This window comes from Rhododendron vialii, chromosome 1a, assembly GCF_030253575.1.
Source record: "Rhododendron vialii isolate Sample 1 chromosome 1a, ASM3025357v1".
Classification (NCBI taxonomy): Eukaryota; Viridiplantae; Streptophyta; class Magnoliopsida; order Ericales; family Ericaceae; genus Rhododendron; species Rhododendron vialii.
In genome coordinates, this window is record NC_080557.1 from 15,783,316 (window position 1) to 15,800,818 (window position 17,503).

Consider the following 17,503-nt stretch of genomic DNA (forward strand, 5'->3'; position numbering starts at 1 on the left):
TAAAAATTTAAAATGCAGAATAATTGAGCTGAAGTATCACCGTTATCATTATGCGTAAATAACTGAGTAGAATCAAAATTTTGATACAATTTCAGACATAAATAACAACAAAAAGGGGAGAACTTTGTAGAATCAAAATTTGGATACAGTTTCAGACATAAAAGACAACAAAAAGGAGAGAACTTTCCATCGCAATTAGAAGCCTCTCAATCCTCGTCCGAATAATTGAACTTCACTGAGTGGGCTTGCAGATCGATCTGTCCTCCTCTGTAACTACCACGCTTCTTCTTTGTTTTTTCATGGCGAAAATCCCTAGAGAGAGAGAGAGAGAGAGAGAGAGAGATCAACAACAATATTAAACAAAGCCCACAAAGATCATACCAACATGAATTAAGTTTTTGTCAGCCTAATGCAAACATAAAGGGAAGCTGGCTTTATTCCTCTATTTTACAAGATTCCAAGATGTCACCTGACTCGCCCCTATTATCTTCTGGGTTTTTTTTTAATCGGCCCCTATTATCTTTAGTTAAATCAGAGAATGTTAACCCAATCAATAGGAAGAAGAAAAATCAAGTTCTTGAAGGACAGACTAAATCATAACAATAACAAAACAAGGAAAACATTCTATTCTAAAAGAAGATAGAAGTAGGATTTTGCAAACATACTAATTACGGCTGTCCACGGGTCGGATTTGGGCGGGTTCGGGGGTCCGACCCGACTTTTGTCAGATTGGTTAAATGGTCACCCGAGTCCGACCGAAACCCTTGTCGGGTTCAAACCGAACCGAGCATTGATTGGTTCGGGTCGGATTCGATCGGGTTGTAAATCAAAATCACATATTCACAGTAAACTCTGAAAATCACAGATCCAGAGGAAACTACCACAAAATCACCAATTTACTACCACAAAATCACAAATTTTTGTTTACAAATTCGCAGCTATTTTTTTCGATAGACAAATTACAGCTTTTCCACAGGCCATGGTTTATTCTAGAGAGAGAGAGAGAGAGATGATTACATATCAAGGCTTGAAAAAGAGTATATCTGCAAACCTAAATACAGTATCATCGTTTTCAGGGGAACAATATTGTCGTCATTAGCCTCCATGGGTTTGATCTTGCTGCTTTGATCGCTGGGACAAACTCTTTGGAGTCTCCATACAAGAATCAGGAAGGATTTCTCTTGACAGTTTCAAATCGAAGAGAGAGAGAGAGAGAGAGATTTAGGGTTCTTGGGGGAGGGGAAATGGAGGAGGATGACGACTATTAAGGTTCTTAGGCTTGGGAGGTGGGTCGGTGGGGGTGGCCTGGGTGGGGGAGAAGTGGCGTGGCATGGGATGGTGGGGTGGGGTGGGGGAGAACTGGAGAAGTCCAGATTGCAGAAAAGAAGTAGCCTGGTATTTCAGCAGTGTATCTTGACTGTATCAGGGATTTTTTCACTTTATATACTATTTTTTCGGTCGGGTCGGGTCCACCCGAGAAGTTATATACTACACCCGACACCCGACCGAAACTTTGCAAAATCCGACGAATGGGACCCAAATCCGACCGAAAAAGGGAATCAGATCCGTCCATTAGGTATATTTTCAGGTCGGGCCGGGTCCATGGACAGCCCTAATGCTAATGGAAAGTATAGTCTTGATACCATTAAAAGTAGCCACAGATAAGTTTACACCCGAAAAGATGAAAAAAAAAAAGTTTTCAATAGATACGTAGAGAAATACAATTAATCCTGCACCTTACGTACTAGTTCGGTCTCTATTCTTGTCATTCATCACCTAACACAAAAAGATACACAAGGCAATCTACTTGCCATGGCTTCTAGCTGTAAAAAGTTTTTCTAATCAGTTAGGACAAGGAAATTGCTTCATGACCGTGCCCAAATTAACTAGTTCTGGCTTTTCCAGGAATCACTGTTCCTCCAAAACTTCTTCCTTTAAATGCACAATATGAAGGATTAAAAGGATAAAACGGAGATAAAAGAGGATGCCATAGTCCTTAAACATACCTTCCTTTGACCTGCCCCAGTATTTCCTGTGCTTTTGCTCCATATCCATTGTCCGCACCACTCTGCAAGACGTTTCAAAAAAGAGATAAACGAACACTGTAGCCTACGAACAGAAGAAATTGAGAAACAAGAATAATAATTACTAAGAATAAAAGTATAACAAAATAACAGGGAAAAACAACCATACCTTGGCCCAATAAGAATTATCTTGGAGCCTCTCATCAGCGAATTTCACCTCGTCAATTTTCACCCTCTGAAATGCATTTACTGTCTTTGGCTGCCAAAAACAAAAACAAAAAAGAAGCAGACATTGAGGTGACAGTTATACTAAGTGGACCTGTTATATTAACAAAGATGGCATTGATACTACCAAAGATTAAATCATCAAAATGAAAAAGAAGGAAAACAGGGCAGTAGAAAGGGACCAAGAAAATAAACAAACATCGACTAAAAGAATCTATGCTGAAGCCAAGGATGTTCTATTTGTTAACAACACACTGAACGTCTGAACCTGTCGAGGGAAGGGAAGAAATCATAAGGAAATTTTTAATAGTGCTGCTTTATACTCACTGAAATTTGCATTTGGGGCAGCATTTGGTTTCTGAAAGGTGTAGTTTAGTTTTAAAAGGGTGGGACAAATATAGACTAATTTAACTATATTTGGGTTCCCGCAGAACACTGAATTTAAAAGAACCAGTGTTTTCCTCACACCAACTAGTAGTAATTCAAGGCCACAAGTTAGGGTAAAAGATGAGCATTATTGAGCAGTCGAGAGACGGGTTTCTGGACATGGGGCTGCTTGGGGGCTAACTAGGCTTGTGTACAGCGACTTGGATACTGGCCAAAACACACACAGAAGAACAGTGACAGTTATTATCATGGAATAAGGATAATACACTCGACTTTACCCATCCAAAGATTGAAGTAAATTCCAAAAGCATGATTGTAGTATATAATATATCACATAAAATCAACTCCCGCAAACAAAATGAATCGACAACCTTTTATAAGCTACTGAGCTACTCAAATTCTCCTAATATATTCTAATATATCAAGGGAGAATACCAATTTGTGACTCCTATTCGAAGTTGGCTCACACTTATAATTTCCGCAATCTATAAGAAAACAAACCCAATTTTTACTGATGTTTTTTACCTTCCCTAATCAAATAACTGAATAGAGGAAAACAGATGTTGACATAAAACAGAAAGCACAGAAGCATCCTGTCCCATGGTGCCTAAAACACCACTACACCAGTAGAAAAGAACCTCTTACAAAATAGCAGGCATATTAGGTACTAAACCTGATTAAGCAAATGGAACAAAGGCGACTCTGTTCATGCTTCAGAGGATCTGGCTAATTCTATATACTACATAATTATACTACTTCTGTTATACGAAGAGAGATTACTTATCAATCTGTTGTCTGAGAACATACAGCGATTTAGGTACTACTGTACTTTCTTTACCTGAAAGGCATGTCATATAAGGAAGTACAACTTTGATATAGCCTAACGCAAGGTCAAACAAATGTGGACCAAGGCAGAGTTTGCAAATTTAACTCAAGCACAAACAGATGATCCGTTCACGAGTTGCATGCACCACCTCTAGGCGGCTCATGCTACAAGATTCAGCCTACGTGTTTATCTCTTTGAATTACAACTTAATTTACTCTTCTAACAAATTAGCACCCACACAATAGAGGCACAAAGAATAAATTAATTGCTTTCATGAAATAACTTTTAAGAATGCACCAGAGTACACAAAAACCACCTAAAAATCATCTTCATACATTATCAAATAATAAATTCAACTTCCAGAACACAATAACTAATTAGAAACCAGAAGCACCATACCTCTGCTGAACCCTGATGTTGCTTTCTTCTGGTTTTCGGAGTAGCAGATTTCACTCCATCTTTCTCGAAGTTCCTATTTGTGGGTGCCTCAGTCTGTTCACTAGATGTGTTTTGCAGCTCATATTCACTAACGGAGCCATTTTCTCTTTTACTTTCTATCCCATCTCCTGCATTTGCATTAACTTCTGTAATCTTCTCACAGATCTTTGTTTCTTCCAAAGTAACAGTTTTTCTGCGTTTTGATTCCTCGCTTGCTAATTTCTCCGCCGGGTGTACCTCATTTTCTTCAGAAGCCAGTCTTTTCCTTTTCTTTGAACTCTTTTTCTCCTCCAAGGGAACATCATGCATGTTCTCCAATGCAGATTTATCAACATTTTCAATGTGAGAATCCATACTCTTCTTCTTTTTCTTCTTCTTTTTATCTTTAGATTTACCTTCTGCCTCAGAATCAATTTTAACTTCGTCTAAGGACAGTTTTGAATTCTCTTCATTCGCCGGTGGTAATGGATCTACTGGCACTGGTTCAACATTAGCATCATGTGGTTCGGAAATATATTTGCTTTTCTTTTTCTTCTTATCCGTTTTTTTCTCAAGGGATTCATCTATTTGCAGCTGACCAACTGTATCAGCAGTGGATTCCTTCAATGCTTGTGTAATCACTTGTTCTGTTTGAACCTTTTTGCTTTTCTTCTTCGCTTTCAACTCAGCATTTGGTGATGCAAGAGAATCTTTCACTAGTATCTCCATGGAGTTCTTAGAAGATTCAGCAATTCCATTTTCAGACTGATTTTCTACAGCATTAGTTTCACCTTTATTGCTTTTCTTTTTCTTCTTCTCTCCAACAGTTTGCTTAATGGCAGAACCAAGGCTATCTCCAGATTTCTTGTTAGTAACATCAGTCACCAATTCTGTAATTCCACAGAACTAGTGTAAAGATACAGCTAGATATCATCAAATGGATTGATGGTGAATATATTTTGAGAGAAAAGAGGAGGGTGGGTGAGAGACAGAGAGAGAGTGCAGGAGATAAAAATATAGAATGTACTTCCATTAGAATAGTATACCTTGGTTCTTGTAAGTGTCAAGATTTGTTTCAGCACGAGCACTGCACACCAGAGAAGCTTAAGTAGCATGAAAATGGAGATTGGGATATAGAGGTACGATTAACAAAAGCAAAAGAAATGAAAGTGCCGCACTAGATTTCTTAGACACTTATGCTGCACAGACACTTCCAAGGTGGCACATCACATTACTAAAACCATACTATTGCTTTTAATTACTTAGAACGACGATAATGACACTCAAAATTATGATGATTTATTCAGATCTAGAATGACATACATCCAAACCCTAAAGGAAATGAATTTTATAGTCACAGACAGCAAAGAATATGCTATCACTCTAATGAGATGCATCAACGCTCAAAAGACATCAGCTATGCCAACAGAGATGAAGTAAGAGGTCTTTATACATTTACATCGCACACCTCAGAGTCTCAGACCCAAAACCTACACAAGCATCCCAGTCCCCACCTTATAAATGGCTATACTGTATGCTTGCTGGGAAGATGCAACTAAACCAACAGTTATCTTTAGTCTTGTCAAATACTGGTAAAAGAAGAGAAAATAAGTTTCAGAGATAGGTTGGAAAAGCATAAACAGTTGGACTAAAGGATCAGCTTCATGAATCCCAGGGTTGTAATGACACACGCATCTGTTACACATACAAACTCAAGGATAAATCACTTCTAGTCCTACCATGTCGCCAAATATTTGCCGTACAAATCTTCCAAGTTCAGCGAACACGCCTTCCAGTTGTTAGTCTGCACCAAAAGATCAGGATCATTCACATGCTACAGTCCAAACTGCAAAGAAACATTATGAGCCTACCGAATAAGAAATCATACTGCCTATTGCTGTTGATTGTATTGAATCGAAATCCTTTTTCTTTATTTCAAGCCAAAAATCATGTTGGGCAGTAGACAGAAGAAGAAGGATATGTATGCAGTAGACAGAAGAAGAAGGCTATGTATAAGAAGTGTTCGACTACTATCCGATGTGTTTAGTATTCCTTTATTGCTTTATGATGCATATTCTATTCGCTAGACATTAGGCCAAGGTTAAAATTGTTTAAAGCTCCGGAGAACCTTTACCAAAGAAAGCGATAAAATGTGCCTTTACAGAAATAGCGGCATAACTCTTCATGAGCGCCTCAGAGATTGACATGCAACTAGAAGGGGGGAGTTCTAACAAAAAAGAGATTAAAAGTATCTAAAGACACGCCTTTCTTTCCAAAACATTCAAACTTCACACCATAAACTCAATGCACAGATTTGTTTTCAATCATAGCTACCTTAAAAAAACCAGGATATTGACTTAAAATATCTAATGGAATTTCCAACGTGTCACGAGTTCAAGGTGAAAGCTGTTAACCAGCATAAGCATTTATTAGTTTCCGGATGCAACAGCATTAAAGTGAACAATCCAAACAAAAAATACAATCTCTAGTTTACAATATGACATCATCATCTAAATTATGATCACAGACACATCACAGCGAAATTCCACACAGAGACAATTTTTTCTTATGTTTTCAGAAAGATAATAGAGTTGGTCTTTCCAACTTGCAATCAATTCCGCACACAATGAAACGGCTAGATGGAACAAGACAAGAACACCCTTTGATCAAGTGAATTCTTATTCTACCAAAAAGGTCCTTCCCACACACAACATCCCAAGCATGTAACATGCATGGAAAATAAATTTATTCAGACTAGAAACTATCAACAATCCAAGAAAGTAGTATATTTGCCACAAGGTTGTGTTTCTGCAGAAAAAACAGGATTGTGTTTGCTTTTGGTCTCTAGGATCAACCCCTCTCTCTGCACACGGCCCCCAATAAGTTTTCTCTCCAATTATTACTCTCATTTCTCTATCTCTCTCCCCCCTCATTTCCCCAAAAACCTACCTCTAAACCAGTGTTCTAAAACAAGGAATTAATCAGCGATTAATCGCCGATTAATCGTTGGCAGAGCCTATCTGATTAGGTCCGACTAACGATTAATCACCGATTACTAATTAATATGAGCCGATTAATCGCTCGAAGGTAGCTGACCGCCCGACTAGCGCCAAACGACTTTTAGAACATTGCTCAAAACTCAAAACGAACACAGCCCTTGTGTTCTTGCAATGGAGACGACAGGAGCTCCATGGTACAAATTCACATTTCCATATCTTAATGGTCTAACGGTGTTTCTTTTGATGAAAACATTATTGATAAGATTAAGATACTAGTATAGATCACACTTTCATCTCACAAAATAAACTTTTCCACTTCCGGGAAGCATTCAAATAAGTTCCAACATGTAAAATCTCAAGTACTAAAACTTTGAAATGACAATGAGATAAATGAAAAAAGAACTTCAACGAGTCTCGTCTTTTTTGGTGGGATCGTTTTGAACAGACAAGTTTCCATTCTTCCAAAAGTCGGCCGCCTAAGCCGACTAATCCTTGCCTAGGCGCTAGGCAGTGGTCCAACGCATAGATTAGGCAGCCGAATAGTCAGCACCTAGTCCCCGCCTAGGTGCTATGAGGCCAACTAGTTGGCGACCAGCGGCCCTTTTTCCGCCCGACCAGTGCCTTTATGAACATTGCAAGTTCCGCAATCCAGAACCGATGCAAGTTTCTCATAACGAGACCCAAAAGTCTACGTATAGGACACTGCCATTCTTTATATCTTATCTACCACCTATCCAAACAAATAAAATGTAACTACGATGCCAAAACAATAAACTCTACCTTTATTTGGCAAAACACACTTATTGGCCTGCTCAGTGTATTTGAACCTTAGGCCTGAAGTTTGAACCTTAGGCCTGCTTACTCTACTCAGTGTGTATTAAAAGCATCTCCAGCCGTCATTCTATCCGTCACTTAAACTCAAATAGATACATTAAAAGCATCTCCAGCCGTTACTCTATTCTTCACCGAAACTCAAAATCTGAGTAGAAAAATCACATAAACTCATCTTCAATCATATACTCAAACTCACACCAAAATGAACTCTCAAACTCATACCCAAATCAAGGGAGACCCTAATTATTTACTCAAACCCTATCCAACTCAAATATAACACTTGTCATCTTCTATCTAAATTTGCTCTCTCGCCTACTTTACTTCCACTTGAAAGTTAAGACATGGCAATTGGCAATTTTATAACAAAAGACTAGAGTTTGTCCACTGATGAGTTATATCAAATGGAGCTTTTACTCAAATTTGAGCGAAATTACAAGTAATTATTCAGTGGTCTTGGGGCACCCCACTTGGTGGCTCGACACTCTTAACCACCACACATTTCCGTGACACTTAGTACTAGGCCCCACACAAATGCATGGTGGATAAGGGCGTCAGGGCGCCACGTGGCACCACCAAATATTTTTTCCATATATTACATACAAATATTCCTCTGTTTAGAACCAAATTTGGCTCCCCATCGGAGCTCAAAAGTTCGAAAGTTCTATTCTCTGGTTCCAAATTATGGGTACAGCACCAAAAATGACTATTATTGGACTTGCTCTTAAGAACTGCAAAATACACAAACTGAGCAGCACCAAACGTATATGTACAATAGTGAAGTAAGAGGCAAGGATACCTCGATTTGAGCTTCGGAGAGTAAGCGTTTGAGAGCTTTGGAGAAGCCGTTGCGTTCGAGGTAGCCGAGGACGGATTGGAGAAGAAGGGCCTTCTGGTCAGGATTCAGGGCTGGGGTTTCGCGGTTGCTGCATTGCTTCATCGTCGTCGACACCTTAGTGCTTCTCTCGGCGAGCAATACCTGGCGAGGCTTGAAAGCTAGTAGGGTTTGGTAATTAGGGTTCGTGAGCGCGCTTCCGCTGTTCTTTGCTCGGAGCATGCAGGAAACGAGACCCCTTTTGTGTGTGTGTTTTGTCTGCTCCAGGCCAGGTGTTGATTAGGGTTTTAGGAGTGGGGTTTCACAGAGGGGAATTTTCACTTACACCCCTGTACTTTGAAGATATTTTACGGATACCTCCTCAACTCTATTTTTAACCAATGATACCCCTCGTACTATCAACCAGAGTGAGATGGCTAAGACCTAGGTTGGCATAATAAGCCAAATGGCTTCTTTTTCCTTTTTTTTTCTTATTTAATTTTTTTTTGCATGTGTTAGTTTCTGGTCGATTTTTGTAGGATTATTACTTTGTCATGATATGATCAATCTATAAAGTAAAAAATTGCGATTGAAATTCAATTTTTTTGAATAAAGACAAAAATAAGACAATTTTTTCATCTTTATTCAAAAAAATTAGATTTTGATTGTAATTTTTTACATTTTAAATTCCTCTCGTCGTGATGAAGCAATAATTTTTAAAAAATAACGAAAAATTAACAAATGCGAAAAAATTTTGAATAAAGAAAAAAAGAAGTCATTTGGCCAAACTCCCTAAGTTCCTCTAAAGGCTATTTGGGATTTTTCTTGTTTTGTCCCTATTCAATTTTTTTTTTTTTTGCATATTTCTTTTTGGACTTTTCGTTGGATATTTTCAAAAAATATTTGGGTAAAAGTCATAAATTTAAAATTTTTCGAGACGAATCAATAATTTTAAAAAGTTAGGTGTAAAAGCGAAAAAAATTTAAATAAAAACAAAAAGTCCAAAAAGATTAGCGGAATTAGTCTTATATCTTAAAAGATGAAAAATACTTTTGTGACACAGCTTCAAAAAGAGGTCACGCTAAAAGGAATTCAATCTTTATATATTATAAACAATAGATAGATACTTCCCCAAAATGTAAGACGAATTACGTGTCATTTTAGATCGTTTATATCTTTCGATTTATAAAATTTGACTATAAATTTCGTTTTGGGATTTTGGATTTTCTTTTTGTACACGGTCCCCAATAAATTTTCTATCAATTATTACTTTCATTTCTCTCTCTAATTCTCTCCACTCATTATCCAAATCATAAAATGAACGCGGCTCGTGATTTTCAAAACTTTATTTAATATAACTAATTAGATTATATCTTTCGATTCATATTGCATAATTTTTACTATTAAAAATAATTAAAAATGACACGTCCTGAAAGATTCTAATCATTCTAAAATTACAAACACTTAAATTCGCTTACATTTACATTAAGACCAACACACAATACACCTCCGGTATGGGCTCCACCAAAAAATATGAGTGTGTAAAGTGTATTTGTGTAGTTATAAAATTATTGTAGATTTTTTGAGCATAAAATTAGGGCGCTGCTATTCGCAACCCTTTATTTTCTCCAATAGCCCACTATATTTCGGTAAATAGTTGTTGAAAATCATACATAACATTTTGGTAAATAGCTGTTGAAAACAAGATTATATTTCGGTAACTACATGTCGAAAATATGTTCAACTCTCGGTAAACAACCGCCAAACATACATTTTCGGTAAATAGCTGTTGAAAAAATTATTATATTTCGGTAATTGGATGCTGAAAATATATCTCAATTTCGATAACTAACTCTCGAGTATAATTGAAAATTTTTAACGGGTTATAAAAGAAAATAAAAGGCTGCGAATAGTAGCGCCCTAAAATTATTCGCCCGCCAATGAGCCGCAAGGATTACCTCCGTCTCTGAAACAAAGAGAAAATAAATAAATCAATAAATCAATTCCGTCGCTGTAAAAAAAAAAAAAAAAGGATTAACTCCGTCCATCAAGGGCTCAGATTTCTCCTCACGAAAGTAACCAAAATATGAGCCGTCGGATGTCTCATTCGCATCACTGATCGAAACCACCCCTACACAAAACCCTAATCTGGTTCGTCACCTACCTATATACGCAGCCGAGCATCCAGCTCCTAAACCTTCGCTCCTCAGACCTATCAAACTCCTCCTCCTTCCGGATCTTCCAGGCACTTCTAAGGTTCTCTCTCTCTCTCTCTCTCTGAAGTATGTATCTATAGATCTCGTAAATGGATACGGATTGTTGTATATGCATCGATGCCTATTTCTTTCTTGATCTGTTTTACTGAAGCGATGATTTGAATTGTTGTTTTTTTCCTTCCTCGACTCCTGAGGGAGTTTTGGAAAAGCATTTGTGTGTTACATTTTCTTCATTGAACAGTGGATCATTTAAGCAAATGAATGAAGGCGTTGATCCTGTTTCTGTTTCTTTGCCAGTTAATTGGAGGGTTAATGTTTCTTGTAGTCCCACCAGTTTGACGTTGATCCGACTTTGCAAAGTTAGCGTTGTTTAGTATATCGGTCTAGTCTAATGTATGGATAGTCCTATTATGCAGTGAGCCTTATTGAAATCTGTGTTTATTGTTTTGTGGGTTATAGAAGTGAATAAAGGCTCTGTGAATCGGCTAGTTTAGTGTGAGATTGAGATAGGCGTGGTGTGTTTTGAACCACCTTCAGCTCTGTCTCTGTTGGTTTGTAGAATTGGATGAAGGCTTTCCAAATTTGGTTTATTTACTTAATAACTTTATTATGGCATGGTCTATGTCGAAGATGGTATTGTGTAGAAGCTTGTTTTATCATGAAAGCTGAGAAACAGAGTTGGGAAGATGGAAATGTTCAACTCATGAGTGCCTTTACAAGTCCTTGAGATTATTTTTGTACTCTAAATGTCCTGTAAGTTATATGGTGGATAAATTTTCGGCTGTAGTGTAAAATATTAGTTTTTGTTTTGTTGGAAACCAGTGGTCCATGGAATCAAGTGGTCTATGGTAACCCGTTTTGCAGATTGCCGGTAGGTTTATCTTTTATTTTGTTTGACTCCCTTGTCCAACTGATTGTCATTTTCTTCCTTTTTGCGATTCTTTTTATCACAGAGATGGGTGAAGAAGTTAAGTGTGCAGTGGTTCCGGAGTCAGTGTTGAAGAAGCAGAAAAGGAATGAGGAATGGGCTCTTGCAAAGAAGCAAGATCTTGAAGCTGCAAAGAAGAAGAATGCCGAGAATAGGAAGTTGATCTTCAACAGAGCAAAGCAGTACTCGAAGGAGTATGAGGAGCAGGTACTGATGAATGCATTCTTCTTCTCAACTAGGCACCCTCTGATTTTTCTTGCATTTTTTTTTCTCCCTGTCAATTAACTGTTGGCATCTCTGCTTTTCAGGGTAAGGATTTGATTCGATTGAAGCGTGAGGCAAGGTTGAAGGGGGGATTCTATGTCAGCCCGGAAGCCAAGCTGCTGTTTATTGTCAGAATCCGTGGGTAAGAGATTTCTTAGTCTGATACTGTACTAAAACTGTAAGCAATTATGATTATCTCAGTGGGGTCCAATTTTAAATATGTAGGATCAATGCAATGGACCCAAAGACGAGAAAAATTCTGCAGCTTCTGCGATTGAGACAGGTAATTTATAAGTTACCTCGATATGTATTAAGTACTGGAAATTAGCTAGATCTGGGTTTCTAGGACAGTTAGAAGGTTTGCGTCCTTGATGGACCAGAAATATGTGTGGGCTTTGAATAACTATGGTATCTTCTTACTCCAGCATTGATTAACACTGTTTTTGTGTCACTTGTGAGTTCTTACCAGCGTGTTCATCCATTCAGTTAGCATTGTAATTTTGTACCTGTTGTAATCAACATTACGATAAACCAGTTCTATAAAGAGTTAGAATATGTTGCTTGTTTAGGCTGCTTGGGAAAGCTAAAATATGCTATCCAAGAGTTATCTAGTTCTTATTTTTAAATTTTTATTAGTTTGTTTATAGTCGCTGGTATTTGGAATTATAAAACTTCATGCCATTGGAGCCAGAGGCCTGGTCATGTCTCTATGTTGGATTTGTTTTTGGTAGTTTGAAGCAAATTGTTTGTGTTTGACTTGCCCCAGTTATGAGTTATGAAAGAATCGATAATTCGATATTAGTTCCTGGACTGTGGTAGAGGATAAAATGTGGTTCAACAAGGGAGCGTCTATCTGAAGTTATTGGGTTCAATTTTTGATTTTTCATGACAGCTCCACCCTACATCACTTCCACTTTATTATTTTTGTTTGTTCCCCCATAATTTAACCTTGAAGGAGATAAAATATGAAAAATTTGGTTGCTCAATACCCTAAATTCACGCTTTTGGTACTAAAGGTTAACCATGCTTGTGAATGTGCTTTCGTAAATGTCCACTGAAGGCTTCAAACACTAATTTTTTTACTTGATCGCTATGATTCCTCTTCGCATTGTGAATGTACGAGTAACGACTCAACACCTATTGGCGTATAAGTGTTTGCTTTTCCAATGCTCAGCAATGATGACACATTTCCTGTTTTCCACTTGTGTATGTTTACTCTTGAGATCCTAACATAGAGTGATTGTGTAATTGAGTTCTGAACTGCTGATATTTATGTAATAACCGAGCAGAATGGATTAGAAGGCCCTTTACGAAGAACCTGGCTATGATGTAGGTTGCGCTTCTAGACCCCTATTCATTAGTGTGCTCCACCTTTTTGTTTACCATGCTTTGGTGATTGACTGATTCAAGAACGCTGCTATTTTATGTAGTTTGATATCTTAAGTTATCAAAAGAGTTAACCTGTGAAGTATTTTTTATAAGAATATTAGATTTTTGACTGTGCGGTTTTTATATTCTCTCTTTGCTTGGTTCCTTCTTTCTTATGACATTTACTGTTAATACAAAAGTTTGTATAAGGTGTGTTGATTTATTGTTATTTGTTGGATTTCAGATATTTAATGGTGTCTTTTTGAAAGTCAACAAAGCCACCGTGAATATGTTGCATAGGGTTGAGCCTTACGTGACCTATGGGTATGCAATTTTATCATGCAACTCGTAGTTTAGAACTTTCCCCAGGTTAACAAATTATCTGAGAAATTGATTCATATGGAAACGCAACTGTTTCAGGTATCCAAATCTGAAAAGCGTTAAAGAGTTGATTTACAAGAGAGGCTATGGGAAACTAAACAAGCAGAGGACTGCTTTGACTGACAATTGTATCGTTGAACAGGTTTGTTCATTATAATTCTAGTTTATTTTCTGTTATTTTGCTGCTCTCTGCAATGTTTCTCTGCGTAAACTTTTACCTTGTGATACAGGCTTTGGGTAAGTACGGAATCATTTGTGTTGAAGATCTGATCCATGAGATCATGACTGTCGGACCCCACTTTAAGGAAGCAAACAACTTTTTGTGGCCCTTCAAGCTTAAGGCACCACTCGGTGGTCTGAAAAAGAAGAGGAATCACTATGTAGAAGGCGGCGATGCTGGGAATCGCGAAGACTACATCAATGAGCTCATCAGGAGGATGAACTAGCTGGGGTTTTCTGCGGTATCTGATTTTCTTCAAACTTAATTTTTGTAGTTGCTCTCTGTTGTTGTTTTGAGATGATAGTAATTCTGTTCCTTAGTTTGGATAAAGATAGTTGCCGTTGTGGTGTTAAATCTATGCTATTTATCCTGGGATTCAAAATATTTTTCAGCATGTTCTTTGAAATTTGCTGGGGTGGCTTTATTCTTGAAAACCATACTTATTTTGATTATTGCCTTGTGCCATTGTTCATTGCAATAGCAGTGTCCTGAAAAGTTCTACTCCAGTCAAGAAGTCGCAGAAGACTGAGTGAAAGGTTTGTTTGCTAAACAGCAAATTCACCATTACCTGTTCCTGTTCACCATTACTATCCATCTCGGTGGTGAACAGATCTCGTGGTAGCCCTCTTCTCTTGAGGGGGAGGGGGAGGGCACACAGGAATCATATCGAGTATTTTTGGGTGGACTTTATTTTGCAGTTTACCCTTGATCTCCCTTCCCGTTTGATTTCAAAATTTGACGGTTAAATTCCTGCACTTATCAGTATCGTTCCAATTCTATCGGATGCCTGCAATGAGACAATTTCTGCACTTCTTATCCTGCACAAGATACAACTCTCTGTTTCATAATTTCCTTACAAAAATTATGTCGTTTATCGATTGGAACTTACTATCTTGTATCTTGTAGGAGTACTAAAACGAAAAATCTACGCCTACCTCTACTTTTCACCCTTCTCCCACCATACTCAATCTTACCGTCCAAAAGTATTTTGCACGATCTGAATTTTAAACCAGACCATTGATTTCCGTAGTAATTTCATATCTCAATTAATTTTTGGTTATGGCTTTTAAAAATAACACACAATGTCAAAAAACGAAAGGGTCACCAAAGAAAGGGTCTTCCTTTCTATATTAGAGAATGGACAAGTGTTATACTCCCTCCGTCTCTTTTTTAAGTGTCCTGCTTCGTAACACCAACTTATTAAAAAGACATCATCATTACACCTTTCACATCAATTTTTTTCTCCACTTTTCCTACTTACCCATCATCATTACACTTTTACTCACTAACTTTTCAAAATAAAATCTACTTTTAGGGACAAAAATAGACAATATACCAACTTTTACCCCCCTAACTTTACAAAATAGACATTTATTAAGGGACAGCCCAAAATGGAATACTGGACACAAAAAAATGGACGGAGGGAGTAGGTTTTTTAGAATGGCTAGGGTACATACCTTCCAAAAAGGGTGAATCGTGTGCCCTTCGTATTTTAAGCCATAAAATCTTATAACGATCACAAAATTTTATAAAAGTAAAACACAAAATTCGTATTTTGAACCACAAAAATTCATAAATAACTCAACAAAAATTCGTAAAAGTGACCCAAAAAATTCATAAACCTAGAGCCATTTTTATTCACCTTTAGCCATCATTTTTACCACAATTCGAAAAAGTAAACCACAAAATCCGTAAAAGTAACCACAAAAATCATAATAGTTCATTTGTATTTGACCGAAAAATCTCATTATAGGAACCACAAAAAATTCATAAAAAGAGCCACAAAAATTCATAAAATTAAACTACCACAAACCTCATGTGTCGGACCACAAAAATCCGTAAAGCACGTACGGTATAACCCAAAAAAAAAAAAAAAGAGGGTGTGTATAGGAGATTTTTCCATTTTTAGATGATACGTTCTTAGAAAAATATAAATAATGAGACGGAAAAATATTATCTATGGGCTATTTCTTCCACGTTATCTGGTGGTGATACGTCCCCATAAATTTATGGTTATTAAAGCTACGTGTTACTCTTTATACATGTTCCAGAAGCATGCATTTCACGTAAACGCAACACCTGTATCTGATCAAGATTATAATTATGTAATGCTCCATTACATGAAGGGAGAGAGAGAGAGAGAGAGAGAGAGAGAGAGAGGCCATATGGAAGCACACAACGAGAGGAAAGAGCAGGTAGAGAAAGAGGAGAGAGAGAGGATGATGAAGAAAGAGGAAGAAAGAGGTGAGGAGGTGCACAGCAAGATGCCGGAGGATCCAGCGACAAAGGCTAAGGAGGTGATTCGCGAGGCAATTGTCAGCGGAGGTGATGATCAGAGAGATGATCAGGAGGAGGATAAAGCCAGAGAGCCCGATGACGTTCTCGTATTTTCAAGAGCCGTAAACAAAGTTGATTCTTCCCTCGAATGATTGATTCATCGTCTCGACTATAACTTCGTTGTAATGGTGTATCGAATTCGTCTTGAATAAATTAAATTAGTGCGTACGTAACTTCTGTCCTGATTTGTAAGGGTCGCAAAATGCTTATCCAATTGACTTGGAACGGATGAGGTTCTCATTTTGCCCTCCCTTGGAGATAAGGTAGGAGTATCTTCTGTTTTTTTGGAAAAATGAAGGGTAAATGTTGGAGATTGAAACCTTTTAGGTGTAACCGTTGTATTCCCCACAAATTTTGAATTTTAAAAATAGCCAAATAAATTGGGATGGGATTGAAGGAGTGTCGGTCTCGACATGTGGTTTGTTCAAGCCCAACTTCATACTTTGTTGTCAATCTACTATTAAGTCGTACAAATAAAAAATATATATACAAGTACAAAAAATAACATCAAATTTTCAATGTTTATTTAGCTTGAATAACATAAAAAAAAAAAATCAACATCGTAATGTAATTTCAGTTATAGTACTTTATAATTAGCATAGTACTTTATAATTAGCACGATCAGATTCGAAGAAAATAACTTCTCCTTGCATTTTTTTTGAAGTAAATTTGTCAATTTAGTTGTCGTACTTTACTTATCTAAGAACTCGGGATCTGTTCCGCTAATTTTTGATTATTTGGCTTTTTGGGCTTTTTAGTTGATATATGCGGGGTTGGTTCTAACTTTTTGGAGGCTTAAAGTAAAAATAAAAAATATGGCATTTTTTGTTGGATTATAATAAGGGATAAAAAAAAAAGTAGGATAAGCCCTTACAATTCAAAAAATTTCGGCCGCAATATTCTTCAGTATGAATAGGAGATTTATTTTTTTTGCCAAAATGTTAGGAGGTTTCAATGATAAGAGAAACAATACATCAAGAGGAGCACGATCTTCACAACACAACGGGCAAATCAAGCTACAAGGGAGAGGCCAACAAGAAAGCACCTCATTCCCACACACAAACCTTCTGGGCACAATATTCGCCGCAGAAAAATCGCACAACCAAACCAATGGAATCCCCTAAAGGGGAGGAAACGGCCCCATCAAGGGTAGGAAACCAAAAAAACAAATGCAGTAGAGAAAAATAAACCAAAACCTACAGAAACAAATCTACACTCCTAAATCTAGTCACCGAGATCGCAGATCACCGCAGCAATCATACCCCA

The 17,503-nt window shown here is 37.4% G+C and overlaps 3 protein-coding genes across 3 annotated transcripts; 2 read left to right on the forward strand and 1 right to left on the reverse strand.

The window, feature by feature from the left end:
- On the reverse strand, positions 1-8,818 carry LOC131306730 (uncharacterized). Its single transcript, XM_058333153.1, has 7 exons — positions 8,509-8,818; positions 5,619-5,683; positions 4,926-4,966; positions 3,862-4,769; positions 2,194-2,283; positions 2,007-2,068; positions 1-312 (listed from the first exon to the last, which is right to left on the reverse strand). Exons 1-7 carry the CDS (start codon positions 8,764-8,766, stop codon positions 207-209), a joined length of 1,530 nt encoding a protein of 509 aa, XP_058189136.1. The 5' UTR covers positions 8,767-8,818; the 3' UTR covers positions 1-206.
- Positions 8,819-10,622: 1,804 nt separating this feature from the next.
- LOC131306741 (large ribosomal subunit protein uL30w) lies at positions 10,623-14,306 on the forward strand. Its single transcript, XM_058333160.1, has 7 exons — positions 10,623-10,779; positions 11,693-11,874; positions 11,976-12,073; positions 12,157-12,214; positions 13,544-13,623; positions 13,720-13,822; positions 13,911-14,306. The coding sequence occupies exons 2-7, from the start codon at positions 11,695-11,697 to the stop codon at positions 14,124-14,126; spliced, it is 735 nt and encodes a 244-aa protein (XP_058189143.1). The 5' UTR covers positions 10,623-10,779; positions 11,693-11,694; the 3' UTR covers positions 14,127-14,306.
- A 1,558-nt stretch (positions 14,307-15,864) lies between these two features.
- On the forward strand, positions 15,865-16,405 carry LOC131306749 (uncharacterized). The gene has a single exon (XM_058333172.1). It carries the CDS (start codon positions 15,910-15,912, stop codon positions 16,327-16,329), a length of 420 nt encoding a protein of 139 aa, XP_058189155.1. The 5' UTR covers positions 15,865-15,909; the 3' UTR covers positions 16,330-16,405.
- The last annotated feature ends 1,098 nt before the right edge of the window (positions 16,406-17,503 follow it).

Bases quoted from the DNA above. Each gene is read 5' to 3' on its own strand.
- LOC131306730 (XM_058333153.1), bottom strand. From the start codon at position 8,766: ATGCTCCGAGCAAAGAACAGCGGAAGCGCGCTCACGAACCCTAATTAC. The intron at 4,967-5,618 runs GTAGGACTAGAA...TCTGGTGTGCAG, and splicing joins GGCAAATATTTGGCGACATG to TGCTCGTGCTGAAACAAATC. The intron at 4,770-4,925 runs GTATACTATTCT...GTGGAATTACAG, and splicing joins TGACACTTACAAGAACCAAG to AATTGGTGACTGATGTTACT.
- LOC131306741 (XM_058333160.1), top strand. From the start codon at position 11,695: ATGGGTGAAGAAGTTAAGTGTGCAGTGGTTCCGGAGTCAGTGTTGAAG. The intron at 11,875-11,975 runs GTACTGATGAAT...TCTGCTTTTCAG, and splicing joins CGAAGGAGTATGAGGAGCAG to GGTAAGGATTTGATTCGATT. The intron at 13,624-13,719 runs GTATGCAATTTT...CAACTGTTTCAG, and splicing joins GAGCCTTACGTGACCTATGG to GTATCCAAATCTGAAAAGCG.
- LOC131306749 (XM_058333172.1), top strand. From the start codon at position 15,910: ATGGTTATTAAAGCTACGTGTTACTCTTTATACATGTTCCAGAAGCAT.